Raw genomic sequence first — 14,466 nt, 5'->3', positions numbered from 1 at the left:
CACAGCCCCTGCCAGTGCTGAGCCCCTGTGAGCTCTGGCTGTGCCCTGCTCGTGTCCCTGGCATGCCCTGGCAGTGCCCCAGCCCTGCTGGGCTGTGCACAGGAGCTGCTCCTGGCCAGAGCTGTCTCTCTGCAGCGCTGCCCTTGCCAGGAGCTGTCTCTGGGCCAGGAGCCCAGCCCAGCTCAGCAGCACAGACACAGCACCAGGACTTTAATGACCCTCTGGGGCTTTGGTGCTCTTTGCATCAGACCCAGCCCCTCAGAATGTGCTCAAAGAACTTCTCAAGAACTACAAGTGAGATTGAAACACTGAAGTTTCTTTTACTTTGAAGAGATCCCTGTCAGGGACACAACTGAGAAAGTGTCCCCAGGTTCCAGGTACAGCAGAACACTGGAGGCACTGATGACATGTGGGGACAGCAAGGGAAAGGTGTCTCTGGTGCTGAGCAAACCTGGATGTGCTTTAGGAATGCAAAGGGCCAAGGCTGAGCCCCAGCCCCTGGCAAGGCAGATCGTGTCCCTCCCTCATTGCTCAGGGCTCTTCCCGGGATGGGCACTGGCATGTGGGGATGTGCAATGCCAAGGGCAGGACCATGGCAGGTCCCTGCCAGGCTGCTGAGCAGGGACAAGGAGGCAGTGAGGCCCCAGGGCTGCAAGGGTCACTTGTCCCCTGGTGGCCTCAGGCCCAGGGCCAGCAGCCATGGCCAAAGTGCTGCACAGGTTGGCTCTGTCAGGGCCTTGCAGCTGCTGCACATGCCTGTGCCCTCTGCAGCCCAGGCTGTCCTACGGTGTCCCTGCCCTGCGCCTCTGTCCCTGCAGGCTGTCCTCATCCCCCGGCTGCCCCAACTCGCTGGCCCCTTCCTTTGCTGACAGCTCTGCCTCCTGCCTGCCTCTGCCTGGCCACACAAAGCCTTGGCCTTGATACCAAAAGGGTTAATTAGATTTTTACTGTGCCTTTGAATTTTTAACACAGGAACAAGGCGTGCAGGGACTGCTTTTCCGGCAAGGACAGTTGGAAGTGTAGAAGAGATCTGGCTCAAGAATGCAGTGATAGAAAAAGAAAGGAGTGAACCTGGATACTTGGGGTGGGTTTTATGGAAATGGGTAAATTGTAATATGCATTTAGCAACTGTGTATAAGCAACACACTGGTAGAATTACATGTCCACATAAGGTTGTTATCCCTCACAAGACCTCAGGCCTGAACAAATGATACCCTCTTAAACAGCAAATTAGTGTTAAGGAGTCTTATTCTGGTATTTCGGAGATTTCGTGACAGTGGGGCCTCACAGAACCAAGGAGTCAGCTGTGACACTGAGCAAACTCATGGAACAAAGGGTCCATTGTGACACAGTGGAACTCCATGGAATCCAAATCCATTTTGGCACATTGGGGCCACACTGAACCAATGGTCCATGGTGACACTGTGGATCCAAGGAGACCATTGTGACTGAGGAACCTCATGGAACCAGGAGTCCATTGTTACACTGTGGGGCCCTGTGGAGCCAAGGGGATGACAGTGACTTTGTGGGGCCTCATGGAACAATGGAGACTGTTCTGATACTTTGGGACCCACTGGAACCAAGGGACCATTAGAGCACGGCAGGGCCTCATGGAACCAAGGGGACTGCAGTGAACCCTGTGGGTCTCCATGGCATGAAGGGTCCAGTGCAACCAAGGATACCATTGTGACACTCTGGGACATCATTGAACCAAAGGTCCATTGTGACACAGCAGGGCCTCATGAAAGCATGGAGGCCATTTTTACATTTTGACACCTTGTGAAACCAAAGGGCCATTGTGGCACTTCAGAGCCTTGTGGAGCCAAGGGGACCATAGTGACACTGTGGGGCTCCATGAAACAAATGGTCTGTTGTGACACTGCAACGCCCTTGGAATCATGGAGACTACTTTGACACCAAAGGCCTCACTGAACCAAGGGGCCATTGTCACACTACAAGGCCTCAGGGAAGCAAGGAGCCATTGTGGCACTATGGAATGTTGGCAGGCCAAGGGGCAGTTGTCACACTGTGTGGCACCATGGAACCAAGGAGTCCATTGTGACATGGCGGGGCCTATTGAAATCCTGGAGGCCATTCTGACACTTTGAGGCCTCGTTGAATCAAGGGGCTCTGCAGGGCCTCATGGAACCAAGGAGACATTGTGAGTGCCCATGGAATCAAGGTCCATTGTGATCCCGTGGTACCAAGGAGACTCCTGTGACACTGCCAGGCCTCATGGAAGCAAGGGACCATTGTGACACTATGGAGCCCCATGGAAACAAGAGGCCAGAGTGACACATCTGGGCCTCATGGAACCAAGGATCCAATATGACACCACCATTATGACACTGCAGGGCCCCATGGAAACAAGGGAACAGGTAACAGGTCTGGTTGGCTTGGCCTGACTGGTCCAACTGCCCTTGGCATGTCAAGGGTTTCTTCTCATGTACCCCTGAAACACTGGGGCTCTGGGCTTTCCTCCAAATGGAAAAGAGCAGCCCTTTTCATTCAAATATCCATGGCCAAAATGGGATTCCCCCCCCAAAATTCCTAATGTGCAGGGATTGCTCCCAGACAAAAGCTGCCATTGCCGAAAGGTCTGGCTGACACTGACTTCCTGAGAGCTGGCTCTCACCTTCCTCCAGACACTGAGGCTCTGTGCTTTCCTTCCTATGGAAAAGAACTGTCCCTCCTGCACAGGCACCCATGGCCAAAATGGGTACTTTTCCTTCAAAATTCCCTATATGCAAGGGTTTCTCCCAGACAAAAGCTGCCATTACAGACAGGTCTGGATGGCCTTGGCCTCCTTTGAGCTGGCTCTCACCTGCCTTCCAAACACAGCCACTCTGTGCTTTCCTTCCTGTAGAAAAGAAGTGGCCTTCTTCTCCAGGCAAAAAGGGCTGAAATTGGGATTCAACATTCCAAATTTCAAATACCCAAGGGTTGCTCCCAGACAAACCTGCCAGGACAGACAGGTCTATCTGGCCTTGACCTCTGGTGACTGCAGTTCATCAGCCCCTGAAACACTGGGGCTCCATGGTTTCCTTCTTGTGGAGACCAGTGTGACACTGTGGGGCCTTGTGGCACCAAGGACATCTCTGTGGCACTTTTGGGCCGCATGGTCCCAAGGGGCCAGTGTGAAGCATCAGGGCTTTGTGGCACCAAGAGGCCATTGTAGCATTTCAGGGCCTCATGGAGCCAAAGGCCCATTGTGATCCTTGTGGGCACCGTGGATCCTTGGAGACCATTGTGGCATTGCAAGGCCCCATGGAATCATGGAGACCATTGTGACACTGTGGGGCCCCACCGAACCAAAGGGCCACTGTGACCCTGCAGGGCCTCATGGAAGCACGGGGCCATTGTGACACTGCAGAAGCAAGGAGAACATTGGGACACTGTAGAGCACCATGAAACCAAGGGAACATGGAACAGGTCTGGCTGGCTTTCCTTCCCAGGGGCCACCTGACAGGTCCAGCTGATCTTGGAATGTTGAGGGCTGCCTCTCATCAGCTCCTGGAGAACTGTAGCTCTGTCCTCTCCTTCCTATGGAAAAGAACCATCCATCTTTCCATGTGCCCACAGCCAAAATGGATACTCCCCCTGAAAAATTCCCTATATTCAAGGGTAATCCCACCCAAAATCTGCCAGGACAGAGAGCTCTGGCTGGTCTTGGCCTCTGGGGATCACTTCTCATCTCAAGAAAGCCCTGAGCAAAGGATTTGAACAGGTTTGACTGCTGGAACATCAACGAGTCTCTTGTCATATAAAAAACTCAGATGCTCTTCTGGTCATATGTGTCTTTTATTCCTCGTTGTGTATTATGCATGAAATATTATTTTCAGTTAAAAAATATTATTCTTATCACTCTTCCAGTGTTATCTGACACAAAACACCTCATCTACATATGGATGCAGGTCACTTGTATAAGCAAACACAAGACAAAGTCCAGCAGGAATTATTTGTCTCTTTTCCATCTGTCACATTTCCTCTGGAGCTGCAGGTACAGCCCCAGCACTTCGGAGGGCTCAGGGGATCACAGGCTCAGCTCCCACACAGAGAACTTGCAGACCCTGGGGTGCCCCTGTCAGCCTCAGTGCCCAGAGCCTTTCTGCAACCTTCCCTCTGCAGCTGCTGCTGCCCTGCAGCCCCGGCCACAGCCAGCAGCAGAATCTGGTGTGTCCAGAGCAGCAGCACCAGCTTAGGGCCCTGTGGGGAGCAGGGCCTGGGGCAGAAGGACAAGCCAGGCCAGCCGGCCAGGACAGGCTCCGCTGGGGAAAGGGATGTCCAGGGAGAAGAGCAAGGGAGCGTTTCTGTGCCTGCTGGGAGGAATCCAGAGGGAGCTGCTGCTGCAGGACCCAGCTCTGGCCCGGCCCCTCTGTCCCCTGCCCAGGGCTGCTGCGTTGGCCTGGGCAGATGGTCTGGCATTGAGTGGGCAGAGGCAGCCTGTGCTGGGCACCTCCGGCAGCCAAGACCAGGAGTTTGGCACTGTCTTCCACAGCACACTCCTGGAAAAGCTGCAGCCCACGGCTGGGACAGGAGCACTCTGTGCTGGGTTCAGAACTGGCTGCATGGCCGGCCCAGAGAGTGCTGGTGAGTGGTGCTGCATCCAGCTGGGGATAGTCACCAGTGGTGTCCCTCAGGGCTCTGTGCTGGGGCAGCTCTGTTCAATATTTTTATTGACCATATGGATGAGGGGATTGAGCCTTTCATTAGTAAATCTGCAGATGACACTAAGCTGGGAGCATGTGTCCATCTGTTGGAAGGTAGGAGGGCTCTGCAGGGACACCTGGAATGGTTGGAGTGATGGGCAGAGTCCAAGAAGATGAAGCTTAATAAATCCAAGAGCCCAGACCTGCACTTTGGCCACAATAACCCCATGCACTGCTATAGGCTGGGGATGGTGTGGCTGGACAGTGCCCAGGCAGAAAGGGACCTGGGGGCACTGGTCAACAGCCATCTGAACATGAGCCACCAGTGTGCCTTGGTGGCCAAGAAGGCCAATGGCTCCTGGCCTGGATCAGGAACGTTGTGGCCAGGTGGACCAAGTGGCTCTGTACACAGACATTGCTGCTGCAGCTCCAGAGAAGGCAACAAAAGGGCATCTCTGCAGAAAACTTTTGCTGGCATTTCCTTTTGTTCCTTTAAAGCCACCAAGAGCACAGCCCCTCACTGACACAGTCTGTGGCCACAGGGAAGGTGGAGAGAAACAGCACAAGCAATGATATTTCTTTGTGGACAATATTAAAATGTAAAGCAAAGGAAAAGGACTTCCAAAATGAAACCAAAAAGTAGTATCAAAGATGACTTTTATTACAAGTGTTTTGCAGAAATTGGCCAGCAGTTTAATGTTCCTGAAAGCATCCAGTAATCAGTCTCCACACTGCAGCCTTGAGCTCCTGGTTCCTCAGGCTGTAGATGAGGGGGTTCAGGGCTGGAGGCACCACCGAGTACAGAACTGACACTGACAGATCCAGGGATGGGGAGGACATGGAGGGGGGCTTCAGGTAGGTAAATGTACCAGTGCTGAAGAACAGAGAGACCACAGCCAGGTGAGGGAGGCAGGTGGAAAAGGCTTTGTGCCGTCCCTGCTCAGAGGGGATCCTCAGCACGACCCTGAAGATCTGCACATAGGAGAAAACTATGAACACAAAACAACCTAGTACCAAACAGGCACTAATAGCAAGAAGCCCAAGTTCCCTGAGGTGGGATTTGGGGCAGGAGATCTTGAGGATCTGTGGGATTTCACAGAAGAACTGGCCCAGGGCATTGCCATGGCACAGGGGCAGGGAAAATGTATTGGCCGTGTGAAGCAGAGCATTGAGAAAGGCACTGGCCCAGGCAGCTGCTGCCATGTGGGCACAAGCTCTGCTGCCCAGGAGGGTCCCGTAGTGCAGGGGTTTGCAGATGGACACGTAGCGGTCGTAGCACATGATGGTCAGCAGGGAAATCTCTGCTCCAAGGAAGACCATAAAGAAAAAGAGCTGTGCAGCACATCCAGTGTAGGAGATGGTGCTGGTGTCCCAGAGGGAATTGTGCATGGCTTTGGGGACAGTGGTGCAGATGGAGCCCAGGTCGCTGAGGGCCAGGTTGAGCAGGAAGAAGAACATGGGCGTGTGCAGGTGGTGGCCACAGGCTACGGTGCTGATGATGAGGCCGTTGCCCAGGAGGGCAGCCAGGGAGATGCCCAGCAAGAGGCAGAAGTGCAGGAGCTGCAGCTGCCGCGTCTCTGCCAGTGCCAGCAGGAGGAAGTGGCTGATAGAGCTGCTGTTGGACATTGGCTGTGGCTGCACATGGGCACCTGTTCATGGAGAAAGGACAGTGACAAGTCAGGAGAGGCTGCTTGGAGCCAAACCTGGGCCATTCCCTGCAGACTGTCCCGCTGGGTCTCACCCACCCTTGTTCCTGCTCTGGGAAAACCTTCACCCAGGTCCCTGCCTGAGCTCCAGCTGTGCTGGCTGAGTGTGTCAGGAGCAGCCAGGCCTGTGCGTGGGGGCTCTCAAGGAGCCATCCCTGCCCTGCTGCCTTGGGTTTGTGGCCATGTGGCAGAGGGACAAGGCTGGATATTCAGCATTTGTCAGGGCAATCACTTCAAATGCAGAAAGGGTTGGTAGCATCTGCACTTCCAGGTCTAAAGGATGGCACGAGTTGGTTTTAGAAATTATTTTCCTACCCACACATCATTGCTGCCTCTCTGAGGTCAGAAATCCCCAGCATTCCTGCTGCACTCAGAGTTTGCCACTGAGAGATGGGAGAGGCAAAGGATTCCCTGTGGCTGAGGGCAGGTGAGGGGCTGGATGGGCTTGTTCCCCCAGCACTGCTCTGTTCAGCCCCCTCTCCTTCCCTGAGCATCTCCCTGGGCCTGGACATTCCCTCCTGAGAGGTGCCTTGTCCCTGCCAGCGCTCACAGAGCCCATCCCACCCCGTGTGCCCTCGGCCCGGCCCTACAGAAACCTGCCTGTGTGCAGGGCCCTGGCTGGGGCAGGGTCTGTGTGCAGCTGGGCAAGGGCAGCTCAGGAGAGCCCTGCTGGGCCCTGCCAAGGTGATGCTGCTGCTGTCCAGGGCTGAGCAGTGGCTGAAGGCCCTTTGGGAGGCTGCCAGCAGAGAGACTGACCACCCAAAGTCACAGTTCTGGAGTCTCTGTAAATGTTCAAACATTCCTTTGAGGATCCTGTGTGTCCCTTTCAACTCAGAATGTTCTGTCATTCTGGGATAACAATTCCTGTTCTGCTTCTCTTATCCCCCTATTGTCTATGATGAAAATAGAAAAAAAAACCCTTGAAACAGAGTTAGAACAGTAAAGTAAAAACCAGACCTTTATTGGAAGCTTTCAGGTGTCCCAGTGGGGATGAGGCAAAATCGGCCCCTGATTTCAACAATTTATAAAGGTTGATTAATGAGGATATTTAACAGGAACATCGAATAGGAGAATCAGTTGTCCCAGTTACACACCCGTGGCTCAACCCATTGGTGTAGGTCCAAGGGCTACTTTGCCACACTTTTTGTTATGACTGCTCAAATTCTGGTCAAAACCAAAATGTTCTTCTTGTAGGTCCTCTCCCAGATAATAAGATAATGCGGTATTTCAGGAGTGTATTTAGATGGGTTATTGTTCTAAAATCTAAGAGAAAGGTTAGGAAATGTACTAGAGTTAATTAAGGATTGTATTGATCTTAGTATATAATAGTAGTTTAATAGAGTTAATTAAGAGTTTATTAGCGTAAAGTAAGGATTATAGTTTTATAACTATATAATAGTAATTTATAGAGCTATGAATATATAAAAATGTATCAAAAGCAAAAATCTTTTTGTCATCACCCCAACTTTCCCATCCTTCTCCAAGCAGGAAATTGAAAACACTCTCAGGAAAGCTGCTGAGCTTTACAGCAATCCCAGGCTTACCTTCTTTGGGAAGTGTCCTCTGGAGCTGTGCGAAGGCTGGTCTGGATCTGGGAGCAGCCCTGCCCCAGCCAGCAGCTCTCAGCAGCAGCACCTGCCCTGCTCAGGGTGGCTCCTTCCCCCCACAGCTTCTGGCCAGCGCTGGCAGCAGCTCCCCGGGCCGGCTGAGAGCTGTCCCTGGCAGGCAGCAGAGTCCCTGGCCCAGCACAGCGCCCTGGGCTGCAGGACCCTGCTCTGCAGGACAGCCCTGGGCACCCCTGGCTGCTCTGCACAAGAGACCATCAGAGAATGTACTCACAGGGGCTGTGGGCATTGGCATGTTCCAGCTTGAGGAGATCACTGCAGGAGCTGCAGCTGCATTGTCCTGCAGCCAGAGGTTCCCGTGTCAAGGGCTGGCAGTGATTCTGCCCCAGGCACTTCTCAGCACCTTCCCAGCCCTGACTGATTGAAGCTTTCTGTGCCTCTGGGCTGTGCCCGCGCTGGCTGCAGGCAGTGCCCCAGCCCTGCTGGGCTGGGAGAAGAGCTGCTCATCCAGAGAAATGTGCTTTTGAAGCTCTGCTTGCTTACCAGCATCACCCTCTGTGCCAGGAGCCCGGCCCAGCTCAGCAGCACAGACACAGCACAAGGACTTGAATGAGCCTCTGGGGCTTTGTGCTCAGGCCCTGAACATCAGGCCCTGAGAGGGAGCTGCAGAAATCTCTCCAGAACTCCAAGTCAGAATCCAACTCCAAAGTTTCTTGGACTTTTAATGGGTCCCACTGAGGGACACGAGTGAGAAAGTGTCCCCAGGCCCCAGGCAGAGCAGAGAACTGGAGGCACTGATGACAGGTGGGGACAAAGAGAAGCCAAGCCTTGGTGGCCTGGGGCACAGCAGGCTCTGTGCCACCAAGGGCTGTCAGGAGACACCTTGTCCTGAGGCCCTGGGGCCTCCTGGCACAGCCCCAGCCAGGCTGGGCACTGTCAGCCCCTTGTCCTGCCCTCAGCATCCCCCCCTAGCCCACATCCCAGTGGCCTCAAGGATCTGCTGGAAGGAGTCCCTGGGGAGCCTTGCTCAGGAATGGCCCTGGGGGCTCCACAGTGCTCCCAGGGACTGCAGGTTTTTCAAAGGACTTGGGCTTTGGCTTTTGCCTTGCAGTCTCTGAGAGCTTTCTGCAATCATTGCCTCCAATTATCTGCTGTAATTAGTCCCTGGGGAGGCTTGGTCAGGAACAACACTCAGTGGGGCTCATTAATGCTTCAAGGTACTTCAGTTCTTTTAAGGTACTTGGTGTTTCCCTTTGGATCCAGACTCTGTGAGAGGTTTGTGCAATCATGGCCCCAATTATCTGCTTTAACGAGTCCCTTGAGAGCTTTGTACTGACACTCAGTGGGGCTCGTTAATACTTTGAGATACTCCAGGTATTTCAGGAACTTTGGATTTTCCTTTCCACACTGAGAGGTTTTTGGGCCATTTTGAGTCTCTGAGAGGTTTTTGTGCCATCCTGGCCTCCAGTTCTCTCCTCCAAGGAGTCCATGAAGAGCCTGTGTTGGGGATGGACCTCAGTGGCACCCATTAATGCTTTGAGACACTTGGGGGTTTTCTTCTGCCTTGGACTCCTGGAAAGTTTTGTGCAATCTCCTCTCAGGCCCTGAGGTTCCAGGGCTCAGCTCCAAATGCACCACGGGGCTCATTAGGATCAAGCAAGTCCTGACAAACCATGGCTCTGCCTTGATTTCTCTCTGGTCTGGGGCAGTTCATCAGGAAGTTTCTGTAGTGATTTTGGTTCACCAATTTGAGATTTCTCAGCCAATGCATCAGTTAGTGTGGTGGGTTCAGTGCTGGCTAATTACCAATGCACTCACTAGAATATACTTACTCATTTCCTGCTCTGAGATAGGATTAGGAGAAAGGCAAAGTAGGCTCAAAACTTTAAAAAGGTTTATAATAGTAACTAAAAGAAAGAGTAATAAGAATCGGAACAAAACTTTCAGAACACTTCCTCTCTCCATACAACCTGACAATGTAAAGAGAGAAAGCCTATCAGTTTGCCACCACTAGAATAGTCTTTCTTCACTTGACTTAGGGAGAGAAGTTCCTCTTGTTAATATTATGGCAACTTCTCCACAAGAAAACACTTCTCTCATGGCTTTTCAGTTCCTCCAGTAGCAGCTGCCTGAAAAAATCTGCAATTGTGAAGTCCCTCCCATTTTTTCACAGCTTTTCCCACAGCTGTGTTTATGGGCCATGTGAGCTTATGGGGTATTGGTTTAAAGACGAGCTGTTTAAGAGCAAAGGTTTTCTTCATCTATTTCTGAAATCATCTTCATCTCTGGGAACAGAGGTCTTCTTCTTCTCTCCCTGACGGCACAGGGTCTCATCACTCTGCTCCCTTTCTCTGTTCAAACTTCTCATGGGATCACAGCAACTTCAACATTTGCTTACTTTAGCATGGAGGTCTTTGCTGAACAAGTCATCTCCCCATACTTTTCAATGCATTATAGGGAAAAAGAGAGTCTGATGTATCAATTCCATCCTTCTCCACAGTTTGGAGATTTGTTCAGCGCCTGCGCTGGGGCTGTGTCAGGCTGGGCGGCGCTGGGGGCAGGGCCAGGATCTCAGCAGCCAGGCCAGAGCAGAGCAGCAGCACGGCCGGGGCCGATGGCTTCTCCTGGCCCTGCCCGCTGGTTGCGGGCCAAGCCCAAGGGCGGCAGAAGCTTGGCCGAGCCGGCCCGGCCCGGGGCTGCTCCTGGGGCCCGGCGGATCCTGGCTGGGCCCGGGCTGGCGGCGGGGCAGGGCTCGGCAGCGGCCAGATGTCAGCAAGCGCAGCCACGGCCCGGCCCGGCCTCGGCCCCGCGGCCTCCCCTCCCCTGCCCGGCAGCCGATGGGGCCTGGCGGGCTCCCTGGGAAGGGGCCCGGCCCCATGGCAGGAGCCGCCCGGCCCGCCCCGGCCCAGACGGGGGCTGGCCCGGCCTTGGCACCTCTGTGCTGCCCAGAAGGGAAAGAGACCCAGCCAGGCTTCTTCATCTTTAACTTGTGTCTTCACAGAGGCGTTCCTTAGTTCCTTAAGTTTAACAGATTGTCAATTCTCAAAGCTAATTACTGATTGGTTTTTGTCAGACACTGAGGAAACTGCTAGCAGCTTCTCTCAGGACATCACTTCTGTGATGCAAAACCACCAGAACAGCACAGACCACCGAGCTCCTTTGTCTATATGTAGTGATCATGTGCCTGAGGCCTCAAAATCCCACCTTGGGAGATCTCTGGGCCCTCTCCAAGGTGTTTTCAAATGAAAACATTCAGCTCATTGAAAATCACCAGAGGACAGGGCCAGCTGTCTGTCCTGACTACTTTTGTCTGGGAACAATCAGTGGATATATGGAATTTGGTAGGTCAAATTTTAATTTTGGCCATGGTCCCTGGACTTGAAAGCCAGGTCTTTGCCATAGCAAGGAAGGCACAGAGCCCCAGTGTTTCAGGGGCAGATGAGAAGTGACCACCAGAGGACAAGGCTGGCCAGAGCTGGCAGGTTTTGTTCTGAGAGATACCCTTAATAATAGGGAATGTTTTAGGGAGGATACCAATTTTGGCAATGGGTATCTGAAAAGAGGGACAGTTCTTTCCCATAGCAAGGAAAGCACAGAGTCCCAGTGCTGCAGGAGCTGATGAGAGGCAGCCCTTGGCATTCCAAGATCAGCCAGACCTGTCAGGTGGCCCCTGGGAGGCCAAGCCAGCCAGACCTGTTCCATGTGCCCTCGGTTCCATGGGGCCCCACAGTGTCCCAATGGTCCCTTGCTTCCAGGAGGCCCTGAGGTGTCACAATGCCCCCTTGGTGACACGAGGCCCTGAAGGGTCCTCATGGTCTCCATGGTTCCATCAGGCCCCACAGAGTCATCATGGTCTCTGGGTCCATGAAGCCCCTCTGTGTCACCATGGCCCCTTGGTTCCATGGGCTCCAGTGGTGCCACAATGATCCCCTTGGTTCCATGAGGTGCCCACAGTGTCACAGGGATCTCCATGGGAAGGAAAGAACCGAGCCCCAGTGTGGCAGGGGCAGCCACCAGAGGCCAAGGTCAGCCAGACTTGATGGTACTGGCAGATTTTGCCTGGGAGCAACCCTTGGATATAGGGAATTTTAGAGGTGGAATCCCAATTTCAGACATGGGCACCCAGAGGAGAAGGATGGTTCTTTTCCAAGGAAGGAAAGCACAGAACACTGGTGTTTGAGGGGCAGATGAAGGGTGGCCACCAGAGGCCAAGGCCAGCCAGACCTCTCTGTCCTGGTAGCTTTTGTCTGAAAGCAACCCTTGGATGTAGGGAATTTGGGAGGTGGAACCCCAATTTCGGCTATTTCTGTGTGGATAAGAAGGATGGTTCTTTTCCATAGCAAGGAAAGCACTGAACCCAAGTGTTTCAAAAGTAAAAGATGAGAGATGGGGTTCTTGGGAGGCTGAGCCAGCCAGACCTGTTTGTCCTGGCAGCTTTTGTCATGGAGGAATCCTTGGATATAAGGAATATGGGAGGAAGAATCTCAGTTTTGACCACAATGATCCTCTTGAGAAGAAGGACAGTATCCATAGGAAGGAAAGCATCAAGCCCCAGTGGCAGGTGAGAGGCAGCCCCCAAGAGGCCAAGGGCAGCCAGACCTGTCTGTCCTGGCTGCTTTTAATGGGGAGCAATCCTTGGCTGTATGGAGTTTTAGAGGTGGAATCCCAGTTTTGGCCATTGGCACCTGGTCAGGATGGATGTTTTTGTCCTATAGGAAAGAAAAGCACAAAATCCAAGTGTTCTGGAAGAAGACGAGAGGTGGCCACCCTTAGGCCAAGCCAGCCAGACCTGTCTGTCCTGGCACCTTTCATCTCGGGGCTATCCATGGACACAGGGAATTTTGGAGGTGGAATCTCAATTTTGGCGATGGGCACCTGGACAGGAAGAGGAAAGCACAGAGCCCCAGTGTTCCAGAGGCACATGAGTGCTAGCCCTCAGGAAGCCAAGGCCAGCCAGACTTGTCAGTCCTGGCAGCTTCTGTCTGGGAGCTATCCTTGGATATAGGGAATTCTGGAGGCAGATGCCCAATTTTGGCCATGGGTGCCTGGTGGAGATGGATGGTTTTTCCCATAAGAAAGAAAAGCACATGATCCCAGTGTTTGAAAGGCAGATGAGAGGTGGCCCCTGGGTGGCCAAGGCAGCCAGAGCTGTCTCTCCTGGCAGATTTCTTCTGGGAACAATCCTTGTATACAAGGAGACTTGGAGAAGGAATCCCACTTTTGGCCATAGGCCCCTGGAGAAGAAGGACAGTTCTCTCCCATAGGAAGGAAAGCCCAGAGCCCCAGTGGTTCAGGGCAGACGAGAAGCAGCCCTCGACATGCCAAGGTCAGCCAGACCTCTCAGGTGGCCCCCGGGAGGCCAAGCCAGCCAGACCTGTTCCATGTTCCCTTGGTTTCGTGGGACCCCACAGTGTCACAATGGTCTCCTTGGTTCCATGAGGCCCTGGAGTGTCACAATGTCCCCCTTGCTTCTGCAGTGTCACAATGGCCCCATGCTTCCACGAGGCCTTGCCATGTCACAATGGTTTTGTGGTTCCACAAAGCCCTGATGTGTCACAATGGCCCCTCGGCTCCATGCGCCCTCGCTGTGTCACAGCGGCTCCTCTGTGACACTGCGGGCTGCACAAGGTCACCACGGACCCTTGGTTCCTTGGGGCCCTCGAGTTCCACAATGGTCTCCTTGATTCCATGAGGCAGCACGGTGTCACCATGGCCCCTTGGTTCCATGAGGTTCTGCAGTGTCACCGTGGTGTCCTTGGGCCTGCATTGTCTCAGCTGACCCACGGTTCCATGAGGTTCCGTGCCGCAGCGCAGCAGGAGCTGCCGAAGCCACCGCCTTTCCAAGAGTGTCTCAGCCAGGAAGGACGGACAGCTCTGCACACCAGACGCTCACGCTGCGCTGTGTCATTTGAACGTCGGCGGAGAATGAAAAGGCAGGAGGGGTTCTCTGTGTGGAGTTCCAGTGGCAGTTTATTTCAACTACACGCTGAAGGCGTCCAGGGACAAAGAACACACAGTACAGGCTGGTCCAGGGCTATATAGGGAGACAGTGGGGCAGAGCATCAAACCTGAGGGCCAGTGGGTTGAGGGAGCAGGGGTGGCACAGAGGAGGGACTGAAGAGCAACAACCAACAGAGATTCAGGGGAGGAAAAGTAAGGGACAGGGGACCAATAGGGAAAGCAGGAGCAGGGAACATTATGGAACTGGGGAGGAGACAAGGGATGATGTAACTAAGGAATGTAGAACTTTCAAGAAGTGGGGAGGGAAAAGGAATAACACAACTTAAATGATTAACATAAAGGTGCAAGGGATTTTGGGAGATCATGTCTCTATAGCATTAGAACTTAGAAGGGAGCTTCCTCCAAGGCATGCCAGCCTCAGCATCCCTTTCCTTGGCTTGGGATGCAACAGTTCCGTAGTGTCACCATGGTGTCCTTGGACCCTCACTGTCACCACTGACCCATGGCTCCATGAGGTTCCCCAGTGTCACCGTGGTCGCTGTCAGAGGCTGGATGAGATCGATGTCCCCAGACCCCTTGGGATGC

General features: G+C 53.4%; 1 protein-coding gene and 2 pseudogenes across 1 annotated transcript; 1 reads left to right on the top strand and 2 right to left on the bottom strand.

Moving 5' to 3' along the window:
• Positions 1–14,466, top strand: part of LOC128820668 (uncharacterized) — a 1,438,581-nt pseudogene that overhangs the window by 1,348,807 nt on the left and 75,308 nt on the right.
• Positions 1–14,466, bottom strand: part of LOC128820670 (zinc finger protein 850-like) — a 488,361-nt pseudogene that overhangs the window by 404,614 nt on the left and 69,281 nt on the right.
• LOC128820740 (olfactory receptor 14I1-like) lies at positions 5,341–6,361 on the bottom strand. Its single transcript, XM_054001562.1, has one exon. It carries the CDS (start codon positions 6,273–6,275, stop codon positions 5,343–5,345), a length of 933 nt encoding a protein of 310 aa, XP_053857537.1. The 5' UTR covers positions 6,276–6,361; the 3' UTR covers positions 5,341–5,342.

The sequence above is a fragment of the Vidua macroura genome, chromosome 30, assembly GCF_024509145.1.
Source record: "Vidua macroura isolate BioBank_ID:100142 chromosome 30, ASM2450914v1, whole genome shotgun sequence".
Taxonomy (NCBI): Eukaryota; Metazoa; Chordata; class Aves; order Passeriformes; family Viduidae; genus Vidua; species Vidua macroura.
This window is presented reverse-complemented; position numbering and strand designations above follow the sequence as displayed.

Coding starts and splice junctions, on each gene's coding strand:
- LOC128820740 (XM_054001562.1), bottom strand. CDS start 6,275: ATGTCCAACAGCAGCTCTATCAGCCACTTCCTCCTGCTGGCACTGGCA.